The 24,444-nt window shown below is 41.0% G+C and overlaps 1 protein-coding gene across 1 annotated transcript; it reads right to left on the reverse strand.

Moving 5' to 3' along the window:
* Positions 1-735: 735 nt before the first annotated feature.
* On the reverse strand, positions 736-24,216 carry DAPL1 (death associated protein like 1). The gene is made up of 4 exons (XM_049615601.1): positions 24,108-24,216; positions 13,797-13,884; positions 10,536-10,596; positions 736-2,026 (listed from the first exon to the last, which is right to left on the reverse strand). Exons 1-4 carry the CDS (start codon positions 24,163-24,165, stop codon positions 1,910-1,912), a joined length of 324 nt encoding a protein of 107 aa, XP_049471558.1. The 5' UTR covers positions 24,166-24,216; the 3' UTR covers positions 736-1,909.
* Between the last annotated feature and the right edge of the window lie 228 nt (positions 24,217-24,444).

Here is a 24,444-nt window from a genome sequence, read left to right on the forward strand (position 1 = left end):
GCTCATTTTATAGCACTTCTTATAGTTCTCCTGCTACTATAGTTTTAGAAGCTTCCAGAACCGTCATCCTGGTACCACCTTGCTCTCACTACTCTTGAAATAGCTTATTACAAACCTCAGTGCCCATTTTGTCTTCTTCCCAGTGTGTGCCACTGGTAAAGTTAAACTGGGGGTGGGGTGGGGGTCAGGTGTTATTACACCCATTTGACAAGGATCAGAAAGGGTAAGTGGCTTGTTTAAGTTTTAAGAACTAGTAAGGGTCAGAAGTAGAATCCTAGTCTCCTAATCTCCTAGTCTAGTGTTCCAGCTGGTATCTACTATCCTCTTTACACTTTGCTACTGTCCCCTCTGGGGATTCATGGCTGACCTTGAACTTCTGTACATTTATAAGAACAAGTGTGCCTCACAACACTTAAATATTCCAGCAAGGAGTATTTCTGACAATGGTCTCAGAGGACCAGGAACTGAGCTAAGCCAAAGTGAGGTGGTTAGAACTAACTGTCTTATTGATTCATACTGGCATTGGCTGAAGTTTCAATATTGTCTCAGACAATTTTCTTTTTCCTGAAAAAGAGCCAAACAATGCTGGGGGTGGGGGGTCATGCATCAGCATGACCACTGGGCTTCAGCCAAGTGCTTTTGGAGTTCCAGGAATCAGAGATAGGCATGGTACCTGGTCACTCCCCAAGGGTCATCAACCTATAATGTGATGGACTCGAGTACTGACCACTTTTTTGGGTCAAGACAAGTGTTGATTGTTGGATAGCATTATTATTTAAAAAAATTTTTTTTAATGTTCATTTATTTTTAAGAGAGACAGAACATAAGTGGGGGAGGAACAGAGAGAGAGGGAGACACAGAGTGTGAGCTGTCAGCACAGAGCCCAACACAGGGCTCGAATTCATGTGCGGTGAGATCATGACCTGAGCCAAAGTCTGATGCTTAACTGACTGAGCCACTCAGGTGCCCCAGATAATATTATTAATTAGAGGTGCAGAATAGAACTGTGACAGATAACCTTCGTGAAAAAAGAACCTGGTTGTCCCTACTATCACCTGAAGACAGCCTTGGCTATTCACACATGAGTATATGGGGTGGGGAGGGAGGGAGGGAGGGAGGGAGACGGAGACAGAGAGAGAGAGAGAGAGAGCTGTGGAGGGTAGGAGAGCTAGAGCAGGGTTAGCTATGGCAATACTTTCCCTCCTACTCCTACCTCCAATTAAAATCAACATCTATACCCCAACCACAATGCCCTGCAGCATTGTGACCCCCTAGGTTCTACAGATGAACTTTGTGGGCAGCCCTGAGCAAATCTCCAATGGAAACTCTAATTCTACCTTCCACCCTTGATTGCTTTGCAGAGGAGAGTATGTTTGTAACAAATCTAAAATTTTCATTTTCCTTCACCAAGCCTTCAAAACAAACTAAGTATTTATGCAGGGAACTGGAAATGACATTTTACCTCAAAGGAAAACTCGAGGATCTTAAGATAAACATATGGAGAAGACTCACTCCTCATGTTTGCATAGAGTATTGACCTTTATACAGCCTTTGTACTCATTTGTCCTTTAGGAAGAACTCACTGTGGGTGGAACAGCTCAGGGTCAGCATCAAGGAGAGAAAGACTTATCCTGAGAGGTGGAGTGGAATAGTCAAGTATTCTGGATTCTTCACTCATTCAACAGAATTACATGTGTAAACTTCAGTGGGCTCCTGACCTGCATCAAAAGGAGGCCCAGGAAGGCACTGGATTTATAACTTTGGATGCTTTATTATCTGAAGTAAAAAGATACAAAAGCTGTTTTATTTACCAAGCAAGTGCACTAGACCTACGGAAAGTTTTGGTCCTTTTGCTAAGCTGTCGGATGTTTGAGGCAGTTGGCCAGACGGCTGTGTTTTACGTCCCAGCTTAACATTTCCGAGGCTGCTGAATAATGTGGATCCTTTTCAGTGGAGTGACCTTCTCCAGAGCAGGTCTGGGTTTTTGATGTGCCATATGCACTGCTGCTGGAAATTTATGGCTCAGCTAGAGGTGAGAAAGAAAGAAAAAATAAGCGTATTGGACCTTTTTTGGTCATGAAGTATGAGTAGCAGAGAACAATACGGTTTGGTCAGGGGAACCTCACAGTTTTTGGTTACTTCTTTAGTATCTCTTTTCCTAAACCACCTCCAGCTCTGGGCTCATATGTGTATATGTTCACCTGGGTTTTCTCTCATTAGCTGGCTCCTGATTTTGAAAATTATAAATAATAGTATATACAAGATAACATATAGAAGATACATGTGCATTTATATGTATGTTTTGAAGTGACATCTGTACAGGTAGAAAGGGTTGATCACATCTCATTGGTCCTACAAGATTAGCAAGGATTCTGGCACTAGTATGTATATATGGATCACTATTTTCCAAGGAGGCTATGGGGACACTGGGGAAGGTCCTGTAGGGGAGGAACACCTCCATTGTCAAAAGAGCAGAAATAAGGAGCCTCTGAAAGAAGTTAGGAAGAGTTAGGGTCAGTTAGTATGTTGAAGCATGTGAAATGGCTGTATTTGTAGGTAAAAATGGTCCAGTATTGGCTATTTCACATGGTCCAATCTCTACAGCCTGGTAAATGGAAAGCTGAAGAGTGATTACCAGCTTCAGGTAACAAAAGTTCTCATTAGTCATCCCACGGAAGACATCTATGAGGAAAAGGGCTTACGTGGCTTTCAGGGGACACAGACACTTTTGACAATAAGAGGAATTTCACATGGAACCAAGAGACCTTAGGGAATTTACACTAAGGACAGCTTAAGATGAAAAAGATGCCCAATGCGGTGAGCAATTCAGACATAGTTTTCTCAGGAAGAGAATTTTGACCCAGTGACCTTTTGGGTCCATTCCAGTTCTTGGTGTCTAAGCTGATGGATAAAATAGAAAAATACCTAATAAGGACACTTGCCTTAGCCAGCAAGGAAGGGATGCCTCAGCTCATGAGGAATTTAACTTATCACTGTAGAATTTAGATGCCCTTGCCCTGACACTCAAGTTAAATAAAGGGGGAGATAAACTGCGCATGACCCCAGGCATCACATTGTTTATAGTTTGTTTGGGCTCTTCTAAGCCAGGGAAAACATATGTGCCTTATATCTCCTCTCAAATATCCCTGAGCTCTGGGCACACAGAGTTCCCCTTCATGTGAAACTTGACTCCAGAAAGTCCTTTCTTCTTAGTCTTAAAAAATTAAACAGGCTGGAAAAGTATACACTGATGTGTTAACAATGGTTATCTTTGAGGAATTATAGGGCAATTCCCAGTCATTTGCTTTACTTTGCCTATCAGTATTTTTCTAAAATTTTCCTTTTACAATGAGCAGACAGAAGTAATATAATAATTAAACCCAAGGATGGTCTCTGCTGGCATTCCAGCAGGAAGGAAGACACATAATTGAGATATTGGTCATAAATGTTGCTTTAGAATCCCAAAAAAGAGCCAGTGACTTTTTTTTTTTGTCAGATCAATTATCATTGGGCCACATGACAGGCATTTTATAGTGTGGTCAGGGCAGAGTGTTTTGTTTTGTTTTTCTTTCAACATTAGAACCAAAAGGAAACTTCAGAGGCCACCAACGTTAGTAGTTTTCTTCCAGATAACTACTGGAAGTACTGGGTGTGTTTAGTGTTGACTAAAACAGATCAACCACATTCAAGAGATTACAGGTAGGACAACAATTTGGCAAGGTACTTAAAGTCAAACATAAGGTGAAGGGGTGAGAAAGGAAACAAGTTAATTCTTACCTAACAGAAATGTGGGCAAGTAACCAAGGTGAGACAGGGCAAGATGGCAAGTCGAGACTGAGGAGATGAAGCCCCAGAGTTGACTGTTGCTCTGCAGGCATGAGAGTGACCCCTGTGGGGGTGGGACAGGAGGGGACTGGCTGCACTAACTCGTTACCTGATCATCTTCAGGCTTATCTCCATACTTTAGAGGTTGCATTTTTTTTTTCTCATCACTTAAAAAATTGTGGTAAACTACACAGAACAAAATTTACTATTTCAGCCATTTTTAAGTGTACACTTCAGTGGCATCGGATACATTTGCACGGCTGTGCAACCATCCCTACCATTCATCTTCAGAACTTCTTCATCACATCAAACTGAAGCTCTGTATCCTTTAGACAAGAACTCCTCACTCCCTCCTCCCCACTGCCAGCCTCCAGCAACCATCATTCTACCTTCTGTCTCTATGAATTCTGACTACTTCAGGTGTCGCAGAGAAGTGGACTCAGGCAGTATATTTGCCCTTTTGTGTCTGGCTTATTTCATTTAGCATAATGTCTTCAAGGGTTACCCCTGTTGTGATATGTGTCAGAATCCCTTTCCTTTTTAAGACTGAATAATATCCCACTGACTGTGTATGTACCCACAATTTGTTTATCTTTTCATTTGGATAGGCCCATAGGATAATAGACATTTGGGTTGCTTCCACCTTTTAACTATCATGAATAACGCTGCTATAAACACTGGTGTACAAACATCTATTCAAATCCCTGCTTTTAATATTTGGGGTATATCCCACAAGTGGAATTGCTGGATCATGTGATAATTGTATGTTTAATTTTTTGAGGAACTGCCATATTGTTTTTTTATGGTGGCTGTACCATTTAACGTTTCTACCAGTAATGCACAAGGGTTAGGGGTTACATTTTAACTAAGGCATTTAACGGAGATAGATCCTAAAAGTTCCGCTCAACTGCTTTTTAGGAGGGGCTTGTTGCAGATCAGAATGAATGGGAGACTGTCCCTGGGGCCTGTTGGCCATCTGGGAACTGATCTGGGAAAGTTTAGGGGGAAAAAATTGACAGGATTGAGAAGGAAGTGGAAATAATTCTGGCAAAGACCATAGGCTTAGGGAAGTTGCCCATAATTATTAAATTACAGATGTACAGGTTTGGGGGAGTAGCAAGACTGTATAGCAACTCTTGAATATACAACAAGAGAATCAAGTTCTCTCCTACGCCCCACTCCCTCAATCAGGAACAGGAACACCTTAATGTAGAAGGACTTGGGGGTTGTCAGTGGAGAGTCTATAAAGAGTCTTCCATCAGAACTGATCAGACTGTAAATAAAATGGTCAAGTTCCAAACGCCCTAATTTTTTTCCTATAAATTTTGTATCAAGGGCAATAGGAAGATTTTATTTTCAAACTGGAACTAGAAATAAGTAGGAATATCTTTCCAGAGTACAACCTACAACCAGCTGTCTTTCAGGCTGGCATCTGAACTTTGGGGAAGCTTTGGAATTTTCATCTTAGTTTTTTAAAAAAGATAGGGTTTCTAAAGAGAAAGGTGTTTCTTGCCAGATTTATTAGGATAAGAGAATCCAGGGTAGCCCCAGAAGAGAAAGAATTTAAGGCCAGTATATGTAAAAGGATTCTGCCTTGCTGTGACTCCATCATAGAAGGGACAACACACTGAACTTGAAAAGCAGATCAATAGAAACTACTCCATTGAGAATATACCTTCATCTTGGGTAGTTGTGACCTCAGAACCTATAGTTTTAGTTTCAGAGAAAACACAAAAGAAGTATGATAAAAATCTTCATGACTGGAGCTAGGAGAGAAATTCTAGATGCAAGAAAATCAGCGGCAGGTTTTGTTTTAGAGCCTGAAGTTAGGTAGTGTTAGCAGACTGGAGCTCTTCCATTCATCTTTCCAGGGTGTTAACTTCCAACTTGAATGTTGGCACTTTGATTTCCACACCCTGTTAAGCAAAATGCTTAAAACAAAACATTCAGCTCCAGTCAATGAAATTCAAGGATACTCCTACAGCGATGTTAATCTACAGAACAGGAGAAACCTTTTTAGATTTGCAGATGCCTTTGATAGTTTCCACTCCCCCAGGATCCCATTTCACATACATCTCACTAACTTTGGCAATGGTGACACATCTGGCAACTTGAAAAGTGGCCCCAACTTTAACTAGGTTTCAACATTCCATCCCCCTCCACACCATAACCCAACCTTGTTACTCATGCTTTAACTGGATACTTTCTTGTCCAGAGAAGCTTCACAACTATTGCCAAATTTAACTTCCATAACTGTCTAAAGAATTATATTTGGCAGTATCATTCTCTCTCATTCCTTGCCTTAAAAAAAAAAAAAGATTAAATGAGCAACCATAAATCTCAGAGGAGCTACATGACTTCTAAAAGTTCAAACAGCCTTTAAGGAGTTGATGGAACTTGGTCTGAGACCGGTTCTCCCAGATTTTTAGTTTAGAGAGCTTTTGGGGTTACAAAACCCCTTTTCACGGATCAAAACCACACTCAGATACCACCTCACGCCAGTCAGAGTAGCTAAAATCAGGAGACTATAGATGCTGGAGAGGATGTGGAGAAACGGGAACCCTCTTGCACTGTTGGTGGGAATGCAAACTGGTGCAGCCACTCTGGAAAAGTGTGGAGGTTCCTCAAAAAACTAAAAATTGACCTACCCTATGACCCAGCAGTAGCACTGCTAGGAATTTACCCAAGGGATACAGGAGTGCTGATGCATAGGGGCACTTGTACCCCAATGTTTATAGCAGCACTTTCAACAATAGCCAAATTATGGAAAGAGCCTAAATGTCCATCAACTGATGAATGGATAAAGAAATTGTGGTTTAAATACACAATGGAGTACTACGTGGCAATGCGAAAGAATGAGATAGGGCCTTTTGTAGCAACGTGGATGGAACTGGAGAGTGTGATGCTAAGTGAAATAAGCCATACAGAGAAAGACAGATACCATATGTTTTCACTCTTATGTGGATCCTGAAAAACTTGACAGAAACCCATGGGGGAGGGGAAGGAAAAAAAAAAGAGGTTATAGTGGGAGAGAGCCAAAGCATAAGAGACTCTTGAAAACTGAGAACAAACTGAGGGTTGATGGGGAGGTGGGAGGGAGGGAAGTGTAGGTGATGGGCATTGAGGAGGGCATCTTTTGGGATGATCACTGGGTGTTGTATGGAAACCAATTTGACAATAAATTTCATATATTAAAAAAAATATTTTTTTAACATTTAAAAATTAACATTTTAACAATTAAAAATTAACATTTAAAAAATGTTTTTTTGTAAAAAACAAAAGAAAACCAAAAAAAGCAAAACCCCTTTTCTGCAGGAATATCATGTTGTATGACCTGTCACCAGGCAATATGAATTCTCTCATCATGTAGGGCTGGAAGAGGCAGGAAGGGCTGACTGGAGAGGTAGGGAGGGAAGGAAAAAAGTAGTGGGAGAGAGGTCTGTGTGCAGGGAGGAGTTGGAAATAGTGGAAGAGGAAAATTTTAGGCTGCTTGCCACTTAGATTCATACAATTCTAAGCTTTGGGGGATTGTTTTTCAATCTCCCAAATCTCAAACCCTAGGTTGATTTTAAAGTGGGTCATCCAGAGATGAATAACATATGGATAGAAATTTCTTACCGTGTTTCAGTGGTTGATGAGATCCTATGAATAGGACTGCCCTCTTTCTGTCTTAGACTTTTAAATTCTTGCATTGGTATGAGAATTAACATGGGTTCTTGAGACTAGACATACTTCTAGTTGAGTGCATGAATGAATGTTACTAAAATGCAGAAGATATGACCCTCATTTCTGCTACTGTGTTTCTTCTGGCTAATTGTGTATTGTTGGGTCTTCATGACAATACATATTATGAGGGGAATCATAATGCATGTGAAAATTCATCAGCAGATACCTATCCTTACATCCTAATTTTTATATGAGGCTATAAGGTTTATGCATTTTTCATTAAAAAATTAAGGTATAACTTATCTACAGTAAAATATACCCTTTTAGTGTACAGTTCCATGACTTTCCATAAGTATGTATAGTCTGTGACCAAAATCAAGAGACAGAACCCTCAACCCCCCAAATTCCCTCCTGTCCCTTTGTGGTCAACTGCTCCTCTCATCCCCAGCTTCTGACAACCACTGATCTCAGCAGATCTAGTTTTCTAAAAGGCATTGGTCTTTCCACTCCAAGTTGACCTTTCTTATAAAATCTTATTATGCTTCAGGCTGAACTATGGATTCAGGGAGGATTTTTCTTCGTGGTAAGAAAACACATGGGTCCCTCTAACTACCATATTCAAGATAGTCATACACAGGGATCTTGGGACTTGATTTTGTTGCTGGCCTCTTATCCTTTGCCTGGGATTCTGAGTGATGTCCTGTAGGATACCTGCTTAGGGATAGAAGCTAACACATATGAGGGCTAATTGCATCTGGCTCTGCTGTACTTTGCATATAACTTCATTTTCTTCTCACAGGATCTCAAGGAAGCGCATACTATGAACCACATTCCCATTTACAGATGGGGAAACTGAGGCACAGAAAAGGGAAGAAATCTCCCAAGGACACATAGCTAGTGAGTGACAGAGGCAGCAGGAGACCCATTTGATGTCTTGTGTCAGACCTGTTCTACCCAGTAACCTGTGCAGTCTTAGCCACAGTCCTATGACAGTAAACATTGAACTAAGTATTAAAGGTGTTTTTTTTTTAAATAGGTATAGTTGCTGTTAAAACAGCACATCAGCTCAATGTTTTCTTATGATTTACGAATACAACTTGTTATTACTGCTGTTGATTTTTCTTTTGTTTTCTTTTTTGTTTACCTTTTATTTATTTATTTTGAGAGAGACAGAAACCTTGCAAGTGGGGGAGGGGCAGAGAGGGAGGGAGAGAGGGAATCCCAAGCAGGCTCTGCCCTGTCAGTGCAGAGCCCGATGTCAGGCTCAAACCCACGAAACCATGAGATCATGACCTGAGCCGAAACCAAGAGTCAGATGCTTAACCGACTGAGCCACCCAGGCGCCCCTTGATTTTTCTTTTAATCTGTGAAATAAGGAAGTAATATTTTTAATGGAAAAGAAAAGAACTCTTGTCTGTAATAGACATAAGCACATATGTCTATAAAAAGCAATTTAGACTCTGGCACTGTTACCTAATATAGTATAGCATCATCAACCTAGCATAGCATAATCAACCTCTATTGACCACTCTCTTTAAACATTTTATTTGGGATTAACATATATTCTAGGGGAATGTGTCCATTCCATCCAGTTCCACTTACAAGTGTGGACCTGCTCTGGCCCCTCAGGAAGAGGCAGATAGTGGGCAGGTGCAAGAGAATGTGAGACGCAGAAGTAGGCAGGTTGTGTTGCCCTGGCAGGGCACCATCCATCCCTGCCCTTCTTCTAAAGCTAGGAAGGCAAAGAGTTGCTTATGACCTCACCTCAAATCAATTTGTAGGAGAACCAAGCCCCCCACCTTAGAAGGCTTTGTAGCTGTAGCCTATAATCAAGATCGTGCCTTGTCCTGGGGCACCAGGTTGGCTCAGTTGGTACAGCCTGTGACTCTTGATCGTGAGTTTGAGCTGCATGTTGGGCGTAGAGATTACAAAAAAAAAAAAAAAAAAAAAAAAAAAAAGATCTTGCCATGTACCATCTGCCTTATTACACCCCATGGACTTCATACACACACCTTTTTATTTCGCTGTCATAAAACCAGTGCTACTAACCAGAACAGAGTGCAAACAGATTACTAGGTGCCAGGCACTGTTCTAAGAACTTCATATGTAGAAACTCCTCTGTTTCACACAACAGCCCTGTGAAGTATATACTCTTCCTTGCCTCCATTTTACAAATGACTTCTCTAAGGCACAGGGTAAGTAATTTGGTCAAGGTCAAATCGACCTTGGTAGTGGAGAAGTCACTACCAAATGGGGGCCCTAGAAGCCTAGCTGCTCAGTTTATGCTCCAGTCTTTTCCAGATCCCTGATTTTGACGGCAATAGCTAGTCTTCCTTCTATAAATTGTGCAATCCTGTCCCTTCAATTAATGTGAAAGCAGCAGAAAGAGTGGTTATTCACAGGCTTAAATGCAAGTATTTGCCTTCTGGAAGTAGAATAAGGACCCTCACTTCATTCACCTACAAAATGTAAAAACAAACTAGTAAATCCAAACCAAACCCCTGTCGATCTGGTAAGGGTTTTCTGAGTTTCTGGAGGTACTTAGAAGAAATACAAAACATAGAAAACAAAAATGGCAATGGCCAACCACCTTCATAAAAAAATTTTACTGGATAAACCCAGTGCCTAATCTTCCTCCAGCCCTTAGCCATGCAACCCTCCACCACCCACCTTCACTTGAAATCAAATATTTCCTTATGGAGGGGAGAAAGCTCAAAAACTTCTGAATTTCTATTACATAAGCTGCTTTTTTACAAAAACATGGCAGAGTAAAACTGTGCCAATTTGGTATCATGATGCTTGCCTCATTTTCTATCTTATCTTTGAACAGGTTTATTAAATAGACATTAGGAATTTGGGAGAAACAACTTTTCTCACCAAAACCTCTTTGTGTTCCTTGGACCGAGAGCAGATTCTCTCATAGAACATCAGATCTCTGAGCTGGGTAGAGGCTCAGTGGTCAGTGCTCGTTCACCCATGCAGACTGGTGTGGTGGATAAATACTGACTGGGCGCATCCTGTGAGGGGCCTCACCCGTGACTCACCTTCTCCAGTGTGTCGTTCAGGGTATCCATTGCCTGCAGTTTGGCAATATTTGCAATGGCGCTGTAAAGATGAGACAAAATTTCATATAGGATGGGAAAACTTTCTTACTAAGGAGGCTAAATGATTTATTTATTTATTTATTTATTTATTTATTTATTTATTTTTTAAATTTTTTAACGTTTAGTTATTTTTGAGACAGAGACAGAGCATGAACAGGGAAGGGGCAGAGAGAGAGGGAGACACAGAATCTGAAACAGGCTCCAGGCTCTGAGCTGTCAGCCCAGAGCCCGATGCGGGGCTCAAACCCACGGACTGCGAGATCATGACCTGAGCTGAAGTCGGACACTTAACCGACTAAGCCACCCAGGCGCCCCAGGAGGCTAAATGATTTATACGAGGGGCTATCTACTTGGTCTTTAAGTCTTTACACTTGCTTGGTAATATCTAGAAGGCAAAAAATTCTGCTTCTGTGTGCCCATGTGCTACAAAAATCTTTGTAGGTCAAATTATTCTTACTAGTGTATTTAATTTTTTTAAATGTTTGTTTATTTTTGAGAGCGGGGGCAGAGAGAGAGGGAGGTCCAGAATCCGAAGCAGGCTCCACGCTCTGAGCTGTCAGCACAGAGCCTGACACGGGGCTCGAACTCACGGACTGTGAGATCATGGCCTGAGCTGAAGTCGGATGCTTAACCGACTGAACCACCCAGGTGCCCTTTTACTAGTGTATTTTTGTTTTATCTTTCCATTGAAGTATATAACCTGGTGAATATTCACAACTAGTTAAACCAACTGCCCCTGAGGATAACTGTTTCCCTGACTTGTAGCCCTGTAGATTAGTTCTGAGTGTTTCTGTACTTTATACAATGAATCACACAGCAAATACTCCTTTGTGTCCGGCTTCTTTTTCTCAGGCCAATTTATTTTGTAGGAGAGCATCAGTTAGGGCTCAGCCTGCAGTACAATTTCTTGATGGAAACTGTACTTGGCATTTTTTTTTCTGGATGTTTTGTGTTGGTTAGAAGTTATTAGGAAATGGACATAGATCGATGATGCTCAGAAATTTATTTTCTATGATACATTTTGCAAAAGCCATTCTCCAAGATGTAAGGAGGGATGCCTGTCCATGAAAATGAGGCCCTCGTATCTCATGCATACACTCACAAAGCGATGACAACAGCAGAGGTGAATTTAGGGTGGAGCTAATGAAGCTTCAGCTTCAGGCCTCCCCCTGAACAGGCTCCTTCTCCCTCGGGAGGGTTCCTAGCCATTCATAGCTATAATGTTTTACTATTTTTCTTTAAAATGGCTCCCAAATCCTACACATATCAGGCCTCACATACCTATATCTGTTGCTGGTGAATAGGGCAAGAGAGAGTGAGCTACTTCTTGCTGTTTATGTTTTGAAGTGGTCCCATTCTCATCTTTTAATGACTCTTAGGCAACAATTGAGTTTTTTAAGAGGGTTCCAATCTCCACTTTATTACTCTCTAGTCAACTCTTCCCACATCATTCAGCTGACGACACAATTAAGCCCCCATTTTCTGAAGTGTAGAGAAATAAATGACTTGTCCACTGGCTGCCAACTGGATGATATATCTAAGCAAACACTTTTTTATTTTATTTTTTGTGAGAGAGATAGAGACAGTGTGAGCAGGGGAGGGGCAGAGGGAAAGGGAGAGGGAGAATCTCAAGTAGGTCCCATGCCCAGTGTGGAGCCTGACACGGGGCTCGATCTCAAGACAGTAAGATCACAACCTGAGCTGAAATCCGAATCAGTTGCTCAACCACCTGAGCCACCCAGGTGCCCCTAAGCCATGACTTTTTAGTTGTTCCTGAGCCGCTGGCCCAGGCATGTTAACCAGGTCACAATAAACAGGGCTTATGCCTGAATCAGGTTTTAGTTACAGAATAAAGCCAGCTTTCAATTTCAAGTGATTTCTCTATTCTAAGAACTGTCCTAGATGTTGGGTCCGGAGATGAATAAAATGTGACCCCCACTGTTGAGGATTTATAGCATTGGCTTTCATTATGTGATAGTTATTTTCTGATAGCAGAAGAAACAAAAACGTACTGGTAATGGGGCAAATGAGCCTTTCATTTTAAAGTGGCACAAATCCTCAAAAAAATTCTTTCCCAGAAATTGGGAAGAAAACTTCAAAAGTGATTTAAAGATGGGCACCTGGGAGGCTCAGTAGGTCAAGCATTCAACTCTTGATTTTGGCTCAGGTCACGATCTCACGGTTGTGATACTGAGCCCCAAGTCAGGTTCTGCGCTGGGTGTGGGGCCTGCCTGAGAGTCTCTCTCTTCCTCTGCCCCTCCCCCACTCATTCTCTCTTAAAAAATAAAGTGAATTAAAGATAATTTTACATGAAACAGCCACAGAAATTACACAGTCTATTTCCCGCTGCATTCTCTTTCTGGGACTACTACCATTATAATTCTTTAGGATACATCTTGAATGTCCTCCAATTGATTTCTTTTTGAATCACTTATTGAGTCATCTATGGAAACCATCTTGAAATCGTCCCTGAAGTGCCCTCATTACCTACTTGGAGGAGCCAGTTTTGCAGGTCTCTTTCTTTTGGAACACATTTTCTTTAACCACAGTACACAGTGGTTAGGCCATTTGCATGCCTGACCAGCCCACAGCTCTCTGCTTAGCTCTGGGAATAGTGCCTTCTGTCAAGGTTACAGTGGAATGAGCAGGGAGAAACTAACCTCAGTATCTATATGCCTTCTGGCCATGCCAAATATAGTGGCCATTATTTTCTAAATAATTGAGTGATGGATTTAAAACAAAACCAAAAAAAAAAAAAAAAAAAGAAACCCACCCCATTTATTTTTAATTCAGAAGATTTGCTACAGCAGAAAGCATATTATGAAACTAGGGCCAGCCTAGGGACACTATTTTAAAGGCCAATGTGAAAATAGGCTAAAAGAACATGAGTCAGGTTTAGAGGAAGTCAGGATTGTGCTTTTTAAGTATAAGGACAAGGCAGCTGGGCTGGCTGCAGAGAGGAGGAGGAGGGTGAGGGGGTCCAGAATCTTCTAGAAGGTAGTCACCTTTCACCTGAATGTGCCTTTCATCTTTATCCCCCCAACACCACCCCTCCTGGGCTGGCTGCCTCTAACCCTGTTCAGCAAAGGTCTAGGAAGGGTTGGTTTGTCCTAAAATGCAGGGAGGCCTCTGACTTCTGGAAGCAGAGTCACTCAAAACTCCTTGAGGTGATGAAAGAGAAGAAATCAGGCAAATCCCTACCTTGTTTTCTCTAATCCCGTTTTTTTGCTGTGTCTGTCCAAGACGCCAATTTCTTGTTTTTTGGAAATTCGCATTCCTCCGGCTTTTACTATACAAAATAAGCATCAACACAGAGGCGTGGTTAGAATAGAAAGAGTAGTCTTGCTTTGTTATTCAAGGTATGAATTTAGACTTGAAAAAAAATTTTAGAACTTACTTTCTGAAGATCTAAGCTTTTATCTAAAATAACACAATAAAACGTTACCCTGAATTGAAGAAAAAATATTGTGTCATGCAAACAAGGTGGGGAAGGGGAGAAGGGCTGAGGTCTGCTTTTTGATGTGCGGAGAGCAGGAACTGAGGCTAAAAAAAACAAGAGAGGTTTACACTTTTGGTTTGGGGAGGAGAATAACAACATACTCCCTTAGGTGTTTCACTGAAAAACATTTTTTCTTGTTATCAAACCAATTACATTCTTTATGATAGCAACAGACAATTACAATGTGACCCTCTTGTTTTCCCACAAGATTAAAGTTTGTGCAAGGTTTGCATTTTTTTTTTTTTTTTTCCAACTAGAGCGTTCAAAAGCCAGATTCTGAGAGATGAGCCAAAAGTCAGGGCATGCAGTGGTAACAGGCATTTAATTCAAGAGAAATGCCTCTGATCCCACTGGATACCCACCTTCCATCCAGGACCCCAAACCTCTGATGTTGGCCAAGCTCAGAGGTTCTAATGAGTAATTAAACTACATTAATAATCCTGCCATTCAGGAGATCAATTAGTGTTAATTAGGCTACAGATGACCTAACAGCAATTCAAGTGTTTAACAATGTCAGATGAAATCAACTTTTGAAAAGGAACAACCCATTTCAGATTGCAAGTCAAAGCAAATACTTCTTTCTGTTCCCAGGAAATGTGCACATCTCAAATCTGACAAACTCAAATGAGAAAAAGCTACATGGACATTGATTTGTTTGAACTTGTTAATTCTCTTTATGGAAACGCCAAATCGGCAATTTCTGAAACTAGTTCCAATAAAGTGAAAAATAAGGGAAACCCATTCTATTTCTCAATGCACTTGTGAATTTGACTTTACCCTTGTTCTTTAAAAATTATTACATATTTTGCTGATTTTGTAAAATACGCATAAGGCACACAATTCAAAAAGCACGAAGAGGTCTGCAGTCTCCCTCCTGCCATTATTTCCAGCTCCCAGTTCATCTCCCTAGGTACTGCTAATGTTACATGTTTCCAATGTGTTTATCCAGATATTCTACATATCATGATTTTTAATGTTTTTAATTTTTAATTACTTTCTTTTAATGTTTATTTGTTTTGTGTGTGTGTGAGAGAGAGGGAGAGAGAGCAGGGAAGGGGCAGAGAGAGAGAGAGAGAGAGAGATAGAGAGAGAGAGAGAGAAAATCCCAATAGGCCCCATTCTGCCAGCACAGAGCCTGACCTAGGGCTGGACCCACAAACCTTGAGATCACAACCTGAGCTGAATCTGAGAGTCAGACACTCAACCAGCTGAGCCACCTAGGTGCCCCATTGTATTACTAATTAAAAAAAAAATTTTTTAATTAAAAGTTTTTTTAATGTTTATTTATTTTTGAAGGAGAGAGAGACACAGAGTGTGAGCCAGGGAGGGGCAGAGAGAGACAGAGACAAAGAATCAGAAGCAGGCTCCAGGCTCCGAGCTGTCATCACAGAGCCGGATGCAAGGCTCGAAGCACAAGATCATGACCCGAGATGAAGTCGGACACTTAACCGACTGAGCCACTCAGGCACCCCATCATATTACTATTTTTTTTTAAATATGAACTTTATTGTCAAATTGGTTTCCATACAACACCCAGTGCTCATCCCAACAGGTGCCCTCCTCAATACCCATCACCCACCCTCCCCTCCTTCCCACCCCCTATCAACCCTCAGTTTGTTCTCAGTTTTTAAGAGTCTCTTATGTTTTGGCTCCCTCCTTGTCTAACCTTTTTTTTTTTTTTTTTTTTCCTTCCCCTCCCCCATGGGTTTCTGTTAAGTTTCTCAGGATCCACATAAGAGTGAAACCATATGGTATCTGTCTTTCTCTGTATGGCTTATTTCACTTAGCATCACACTCTCTAGTTCCATCCACGTTGCTACAAAAGGCCATATTTCATTCTTTCTCATTGCCAAGTAGTATTCCATTGTGTATGTAAACCACAATTTCTTTATCCATTCATCATATTACTATTTTTTAAATGGCAGCATAAGATACACATTGTTCTGCATCTTGTTAGTTTATATTTTTCATTCAATGATAAATTTTGGAGAAAATTCCCTATCTATGTAGACATGTGTTGTTCTTTTTAACATCTACTTTAAAATTTCATTATATGAACATTCTGTGTTTACTTAACCAACTCCCAAATGTTGGACATTTTGGATGTTTCTAATTCATTGATGTCACAAATCATGCTGCAACAAATATTGCTTTATATGCACAATTTTGCGCACGTGCAAGTATATCCGTGGGATAAATTCCTACAAGGGATCTTGTTCTATGTGCATTTGGAATTTTGTTACATCTTGCCAAATTGCCCTTCCCAGAGGTTGTACCTGTTTACAATCTCAGGAGCTCTGATGACAATGCTCCTTTCCCCTACCTCCGGCAACAATGGGAGCTAGAAATGTTTGGTTTTGTCAACGAAGAAGTCAAAGAAAAAGATATCTTATTTTAATTTGCATTTCTTCTATTTTATTAAAGGTTGAGCTTGCTTCTGCGTGTTACAAGCCATTTGTATTTCCTTTTCATGAACTGCTCAAATTTTTGTCCATTTTTTTCTATTTGACTTCTACTCTGTTCTGTTAATCTCTTTACTGCAGTTGCAACTCTAGTTTAATGATGGTAGCAATATATATTTATTTATTAAAGAATAGTTGACACACAGTGATGGTAGCATTACATTTTAATGTCTGATAGAGTTAATACTTTTTTGCTGTTTCCTCTGCAGAATTTTACTAGCTATTCTGATTTAGTTTTCCATATGAACTTTATTAAAAAAATTTTTTTTAATGTATATTCATTTTTGAGAGAGACAGAGAGAGACAGAGCAGAGTGGCGAGGGGCAGAGAGAGAAGGAGACACAGGATCCAAAGCAGGCTCCAGGCTCTGAGCTATCAGCGCAGAGCCCAATGTAGGGCCCAAACCCACGTACTGCGAGATCATGACCTGAGCCAAGTTCGGATGCTCAACCGACTGAGCCACCCAGGTGCCCCTCCATATGAACCTTAAAATCAGTTTGTCAATTCTTTCCTTAACAGTCCTGCTGGTATTTTTTTTTTTTTTAATGGTCTCACTTTAAATTTATAGATTTTTTTAAAGGGAAAGTTCGTATCTTTATATTCCTAGTGGCTCTCTATTTAGGAACATGGTATGCTTTTCCATTGTTTATGTATTCTTTTGGGTCGCTCAGGAACTGGTTTACATAAGGGGCGCCTGGGTGGCTTAGTCGGTTGAGCATCCGACTTTGGCTCAGGTCATGATCTCACAGTCTGTGGGTTTGAGCCCTGCATCGGGCTCTGTGCTGACAGCTCAGAGCCTGGAGCCTGCTTCTGCTTCTCTGTCTCCCTCTCTCTCTGCCCCTCCCCTGCTCATGCTCTCTCTCTGTTGCAAAAATAAATAAAAACATTAAAAAAAAGGAACTGGTTTGCATAAATCTCACACATTTATTCTTAAGTTTAACCCCTAAGCATTTTATCTTTCTTGTTGCTGTTGCTATTGTAAATGAGGTTGATTCTTCAATGATAACTCTGACAGATTGTTGTTCTTATATCATTGATTTTATACCTAGATCTTATTGAATTCTTATTATTTATAATAGGGTTTTTTTGTTGTTGTTGATTCCCTTAGGTTTTTCGGGTAAAAAAATTATACAACTTGCAAAGAATTATAATATTACTTCCTGTCAAATAATGTTAGTCATGGTAGTTGACATCTTTGTTATCCTAATTTTTAAGAGATTGCTTTTCATGTTTTTCCACTTAGGTGGACACACACACACGCACACATACACACAGATATATATGTATATATATTTATATATTTTTTCATATTAAGGAAATACTCTTACTATTTCATTTGGCTTAACAATTACAAATATCTTTTTAGCATTCATGGATATGACCCATGGTTTTTGTCATTAATGTGGTTAATTATATTAACAGATATTAATATATAAAGATATATTAATGGATATCTTACTATCAAACCATTCTTGCATTCATGGAATAAACTCCACTTGGTCATTTTGAATCACCAAGTTGTTTTTTCATTGATTATAAAAGCCTCTTGTTAGAATTTTGTAATATTAGATGCAGTCTAGAAAAAAATGCTATTTTTACACATGATCTGCTTTAAATTCACACACACACACACACACACACACACACACACACACAAACATTACGTGAGAAAAAGGCATAGAGAGTAATCAGCAACAGAAATCAAATGATGTGAAAATATCTTCTGAACAGCCAGGGAATGTAAATGTGAAATAAATGAAGGGATGGCTTTTCTGGGAAGACTAAGGAGGCGTGCACCTCTGTGTGAGGGGTGATGGCATACACAGCACTGTTGTCTCTCCTACTGAGAGGAGTCAAACAGGAGGTCTAGAGTTTGGGCCGTCAGTACCTCTCCCATTGTATTTTTTATTCTCCTTGTGACAAGTGAGGTATCTTTTTAAAAAAAATTTTTTTTTAACATTCATTTATTTTTGAGAGACAGAGAGACAGAGCATGAGCAGGAGAGGGGCAGAGAGAGAGGGAGACACTGAATCCAAAGCAGGTTCCGGGCTCCGAGCTGTCAGCACAGAGCCCGACGTGGGGCTCGAACCCATGAGCTGTGAGATCATGACCTGAGCCGAAGTCGGACACTTAACTGACTGAGCCACCCGGGTGCCCCAGTGACAAGTGCTTTTGAAATATGGAGGGCTGTAATTATTTTCTTATTAATATTCTTTGTGTTTTCCCTGATGCTATTGTTTCTACATATTTTTTTTCCACCAGGCTGACTATTATCACCAACTATAGAAGCCAACTTGTTAACAGTTAAAATAAGCAATAGTTAAGAATGAGAAGCCATTTGGAATGTTGAGTTCTGTGCCACTCATCTGCAAGGAGCTGGACAATCTAGGGAAGTCTAGACCAGAGGGGGAACTGGGGAGTCTGGAAAGATCACTTCTGAAGAAGATAGACTCAAGGGAACTTAGGTGCCATCTTCAAAGATCTGAGGGACTATCATGTGGAAGAGGAATGGCTTCTTGGTAAGGAAATTTTATGTAGGATCAGGATAGCTCTAGAACCTTGAGCTCTGGAACCTTGAGCAAGATACTTTAACCTCTCTAAGACTCAGTTTCTACATCCTTCAATAATGCCATTTGTTCAGGTTGCTCTAGAGAATAGAGATGATACAAGCACCTGGTTCATGGTCGGCACTTGACAATCTTTATTACTCATATTTATTTCACGTTGTTCCAGAGGAGAGAATGAAGACCAAAGGATGAACATTCCTGAAAGGCAGAGCCTGGCTACTAGCCTGGCTAGTTTGTGTCATTCAAGTGAAGTAGGTTGCCTAGGACAAGAGTCCGCTCTCAGTGCGTTAAAAAAAAAAAAGTCCACTTGCCATGAACATCTTAGGAGGATTTTGGAGAATTTGCTGGAAGTTGAACTAGATGATCTTTATTATAAAGTCTTAACTCCAAAATAAATTACTTTCCTCCCTTTGAAAGAATATAAGGCACTTAACAGAATGTCGAAAGAAATTTAAGAATGCATTCTTAAGAATGTCCTCAAGAACAATAAAACAAAGATATTTGAAGGGAAATTAAAAATCCTCCCAGAAGATTCTTACTTTCATCCAGGAATCTTTGAATTCTCTCTGTGATGGCTGTATGCTTTCAGTCATTTAGGAAGCATAAGTAAACCACAGACACCTTGGATTTCCAGAGCACAGTTCTTGTACCAAAGTTGTTCTGGTAGGTAGGTAATTTACTTGGTCAGCCATGTACAGTAGAAAGACATGGAAGTTAATATCCCCATACTGTAGATGGATACACTAAGATATCGATTAAGGCTCTCACTACTTGGGGTGACCGAACCAGATGGAACCAGTTTGTGGGAGGGTCATCTTCAAAGTTCTGCTGGGAATACTGATCACACTGGTCTCCCAGCCTGTTGGTAAACCATTGCAAATAAGTATTTACAATCCAACACAATTAGGTACTTGCCCATTTTCAATATACCAGATAGGTCTGCTCATGAGAATGCTTCAAGTTTTCACTGTATCTAAATTAGTTTACTTAAAGATGTAATTATTTACACAATTCCATGTTTGAGACTATATTGCCTTTTGAATTTCTGTAGAAGGACCAACTGCAATTGGGCAAGGTAAATATGAACTGATTAAACATTTTAACAGGTTTTTCAGTACAAATATATAAGATAAGACTAGGTCCTTTCAATAAGCAAAATGAACTAGAGATTTAAAAAATGTAAAAGAGAAAGATGCCCTTTTGGATAGTTTCATCAGAAAAATCTAAATTTATGTGGGGAAAATGAACCTTTGCTCTCCTATCTCTGAGTAGTATTAATACTATATAATAACTTTTCAGTTAAGATTTTCCAGACAACAGGTTTTGGTAGAGGGTAGTCAAGGTAAAGAAAGATACATCCTCCAGCAAAATAAACTTTTTTCCTTCACTAATTAGTGGAAAATGAATGGGGGAAAGCTGAATAACACAAAGGTTTGTGCATACTCTGCCTGTGACTTAGCACTTATATTTGAAGATTTTAACTAAAGGTTAGATGTTCACAAAACATTCACTTTGCATTTACAGTCAATGTTTCAGGCCATGTTTTTCAAGATTTTTTAAATGTTTATTCATTTTTCAGAGACAGAGAGACAGAGCGTGAGGGCAGAGAGGCAGAGAGAGAGGGAGACACAGAATCCAAAGCAGGCTCCAGTCTCTGAGCTGTCAGCACAGAGCCTGACACGGGGCTTGAACTCACGGACTACAAGACCATGACCTGAGCTGAAGTCAGATGCTTCATCGACTGAGCCACCCAAGGGCCCCATGTTTCAGCCCATTTTAATATGCCAATCAAGACCCAAAAGGAGAGTCAGGAGAAGGTGGTGAAGTAATGAGAGAGGGCTTTAGAGCAGGAGAGCTTTGCCATGGGGCCCACTTTCTTTTCTTTTTTTTAAATTAAAAAAAAAATTTTGTTTTTAACATTTTATTTATTTTTGAGACAGGGAGAGACAGAGCATGAACAGGGGAGGGAGAGAGAGGGCAACACAGAATCTGAAACAGGCTCCAGGCTCTGAGCTGTCAGCACAGAGCCTGATGAGGGGCTCGAACTCACGGACGGTGAGATCATGACCTGAGCCGAAGTCGGCCGCTCAACCGACTGAGCCACCCAGGCGCCCCACCCACTTTCTTTTCAAAGCTCAGCCCCACTCCCCATTAGCTGTGGCTTCGGACCAGTCCCTCAACCTTGCTGGCTTTCAGTCTGCTCCTCTGTGAAACAAGGATGAGGGTGCATCGTTGGTCTGCAGGGCTGTGGGCATGTCTAGGAGACCAGCTGGTCCTATGGTCATCCCAACCCCTGGCCCTGTAACGTGTGGGGTAGCAGGTATCACACAGCGTCTCCTCGAGCCTCACAGACTAACCCCCATACGATGACTTGAGCAGACTGGAGTTGAGAATTAAGCCTTTGGTATTTGTTTTATTTTAAATGATACCCGTCCTTATGTAGCCATGGCGTCCCCCTCATCTTCTGCATGAGAGTCACACTTGAGCATGTCCCCAAACCTCCTTCTCTCTTTAATGAGCCAGAAAACTGATTCTCTCTGGGGGTTCCATGGTGACCCCTCTGATGGCTCTGATTCATTTGACTTAAACCAAATTACAAAGTGAAAGAGATGCAGAAAAACGCAGGAATTCTTGCTCTTTCGAATTACTTGGCTTCCTCATCTTACTTTCCACTCACATATTTTTGGCTCTTCGTGTAATGGGGTTCTTCTAAAACTGAGAGCGAGGCAAATCAGAAGAACAGAAAAGTCAAAGCTACGCTGACGAGCGCCTAGGCCACGTCATGTTTAATGTAGACTTGTTTCACAGCACCAATATATAACCAGGGCTGACAGAGATGCAAAATATTGTATTCATATACGTGAAAGAAAAGCAGCTAAGACTGCACATGTAGGCGGGAAAGAGTTACAGCTGGCTAACTTCGCAGACGTTTCATTTTTTTTTTTTTTAAATACTATCTCAACTTTTTAAAAAAGTTTATCTATTTTGAGAGTGAGCGAGAGAGAGAGTGTGGGGGTGTATGCAGGGGAGGGGCAAAGAGAGAGGGAGAGAGAGAAGCCCAAGCAGGCCCCATGCTCAGAGCAGAGCCAGATGTGGGGCTCGATTCCACATCATGGATCACGACCTGAGCCGAAACCAAGAGTCAGGCGCTTAACTGACTGAGCCACCCAGGCACCCCTATTAGCCCCTGCTTTAAAGATGAGGAAACTGAGGCCAGAGATGTGGAACGGAGTTTAAGCCTAGGGACTGCCTGATTCCAAAGGCCATGTCAGCCCCTCCCCACCAAATCCCATCTGATTCCTGCTCTCAGGGATCTCTATATTGTTTATAAAAGTCAGGTGCTGTTTTAGTGGAGTCTTGGCAATGAATTATTTTTGTGCCATGAATACAATTTTGCACCATAGCAAACTGATTCAGGCTTCAAATATGTAGCAAGACGAGCTGAAGGATGAGGTTTCTTTGTTCCCTTGCTCTCAGCGGGGAGGCCAAAGTCTGCCTTCATCTCCATTCCAATTATCCCAAACCTCTTATCTGTAGTGTCACAGTTCATAATAATTAATTGTCATGCCAGAGGCATTGTGACATGCTTGATGGAGTCATGGTGTGCTATGTACACAGAGTAATTAGCAATCATTAGTGGAGGGACAGAAAGTTCCCGGTGGTTTCATTCAAACTTTCATTTGGTTAAGTTTATCTCTGTGTTCTTTGTGCATAAATGTAATTTAGCAAATCAGGTTTTAGCTTATCCGTTTTATGAAGGATTGGGGTGGAAGTGGCGGGAAGAGAATGTGTTCTTTTTTCTTTTGTCTTTCTGTAATGAACTTCTCCTCTAATAATGTGCATGTATAGTTCCTGACCATTAGTTAGCATCATTAACTTTAAATACAGATAATGTTAAATACTGCTAAATCCAATTACAAATATAAAATGTCAGGAGTCTGCTACAGGAAACCAGGGCACTGTGTCCAAAACTTGAAGCTCAGATTTAGTAGTAAAATTCGGACTCTTTTCAGGTGGGCCACCCACCAGAAAGCCATTGAATTCTGTGTCAGTTTTTGAAGCTTTCTGAAGGTTACACCTGCCAGCATCCTCTGCAGCAAAGATGGCTGAAATAACCTTGGCTTAGAGGTGCCAAAGAATTACACCAATAAATAAATAAATTTTGTAAATGGAGAAAAGCAAGAACAAAGTGGTCAAGATTTTGAGATCTTTCTTAAGGAAAAAAGAAGGAAGACATTTGAAAGAACATAAAACTGGCTAAAAATAGTCCTGCATACCTCAGCCAATCTATATGAACATATGGTTAAGTACAATAAAACTAATTTCCATATTTCAGAGAGCATAAGTTAAAAAAAAAAGAGTGAGAGAAAACTGTGGCTACTTTGCAAAACACGTTGATTGCTACCTTTTCTAGTCAGTCCCCTCCAGTGCTTGGGTCCTTATTAAAAAGTGCTCCTTAGTTTGATAACAAGGTAAACTATGTTATTGATAGCACTGCCCAATCCCAAAGCCTGAAGAGAAAGAGAGAAAAATAAAGTTGCTGTCCTCTTTGTGGAAACTGGTTTGCCTGGGTACAAAGTCAGATGATGTACAGGCATCTTGGGGTGACTGAGTCTTAGGGTTGGAACTTCTTGGGAGGAAGGTTGCCATGGCAATCACCTTCCTGTGGATGTGTCACTGCTAATCTCCAGCCAGAAAGGGAAGATCCCTTTTCACGAGCACTGAGTCCCTTATACCTTCCTAGATCATTAGCTTTTAATTCAGCTGGGGCTTGACAAACCCCCAGGTGGTTTGTACACAAGCCCAGAAGGTTGAAAAAGACATAGGGGGAAAGCAGGTTGCATGAAGTTAAAGCAACAGTGGATGTTAAGAACCTCCACTCTGTTGGGGTGCCTCCCCCGAAGGTGTTGGTGGAAAGAGGAGCAGCGACAGCAGTGAGGCCAGTGAGGTCATCTGCAGGATGGAGGGCAGGTGGGTAGCCTACCTGCAGGAGGATGCCCCCCTTTCAGCGGGGAGAGCAGGACTTGCACTTCATTTGCCATAGCGTGTGCCAGTGTCAATGCCAGTCCGGTGCTCTGGAGGCTGAGCGCCAGCTGCTGCCCCACTGCACCCTGGCTTTATATGGGCTGGGGGCGGGGCCCCTTCAGGGCATTGCCGAGCAGCAACAGGGCTTGTCACCTCTCTTTCTGGGAACCTCCATCTCCTTGGCAAGTTTTCTCTTACAAGAAAGCTTTCTTCTTGTTCCCTTTATCTCAGAAGGCAAGGTAGACGGCTAAGGAAACTCCTGTTTTCTTTTGCCAGAGGCAGGGGAGAGGATGAAG

Source organism: Panthera uncia, assembly GCF_023721935.1.
Source record: "Panthera uncia isolate 11264 chromosome C1 unlocalized genomic scaffold, Puncia_PCG_1.0 HiC_scaffold_3, whole genome shotgun sequence".
NCBI lineage: Eukaryota > Metazoa > Chordata > Mammalia > Carnivora > Felidae > Panthera > Panthera uncia.

Excerpts from the sequence above, each read along its gene's own strand:
- DAPL1 (XM_049615601.1), bottom strand. The coding sequence starts at position 24,165 with ATGGCAAATGAAGTGCAAGTCCTGCTCTCCCCGCTGAAAGGGGGGCAT. Across the intron at positions 13,885-24,107 it reads AGGGGGGCATCCTCCTGCAG|TAAAAGCCGGAGGAATGCGA; the intron begins GTAGGCTACCCA and ends TATTTTGTATAG. Across the intron at positions 2,027-10,535 it reads TGAACGACACACTGGAGAAG|CTGAGCCATAAATTTCCAGC; the intron begins GTGAGTCACGGG and ends TCTCACCTCTAG.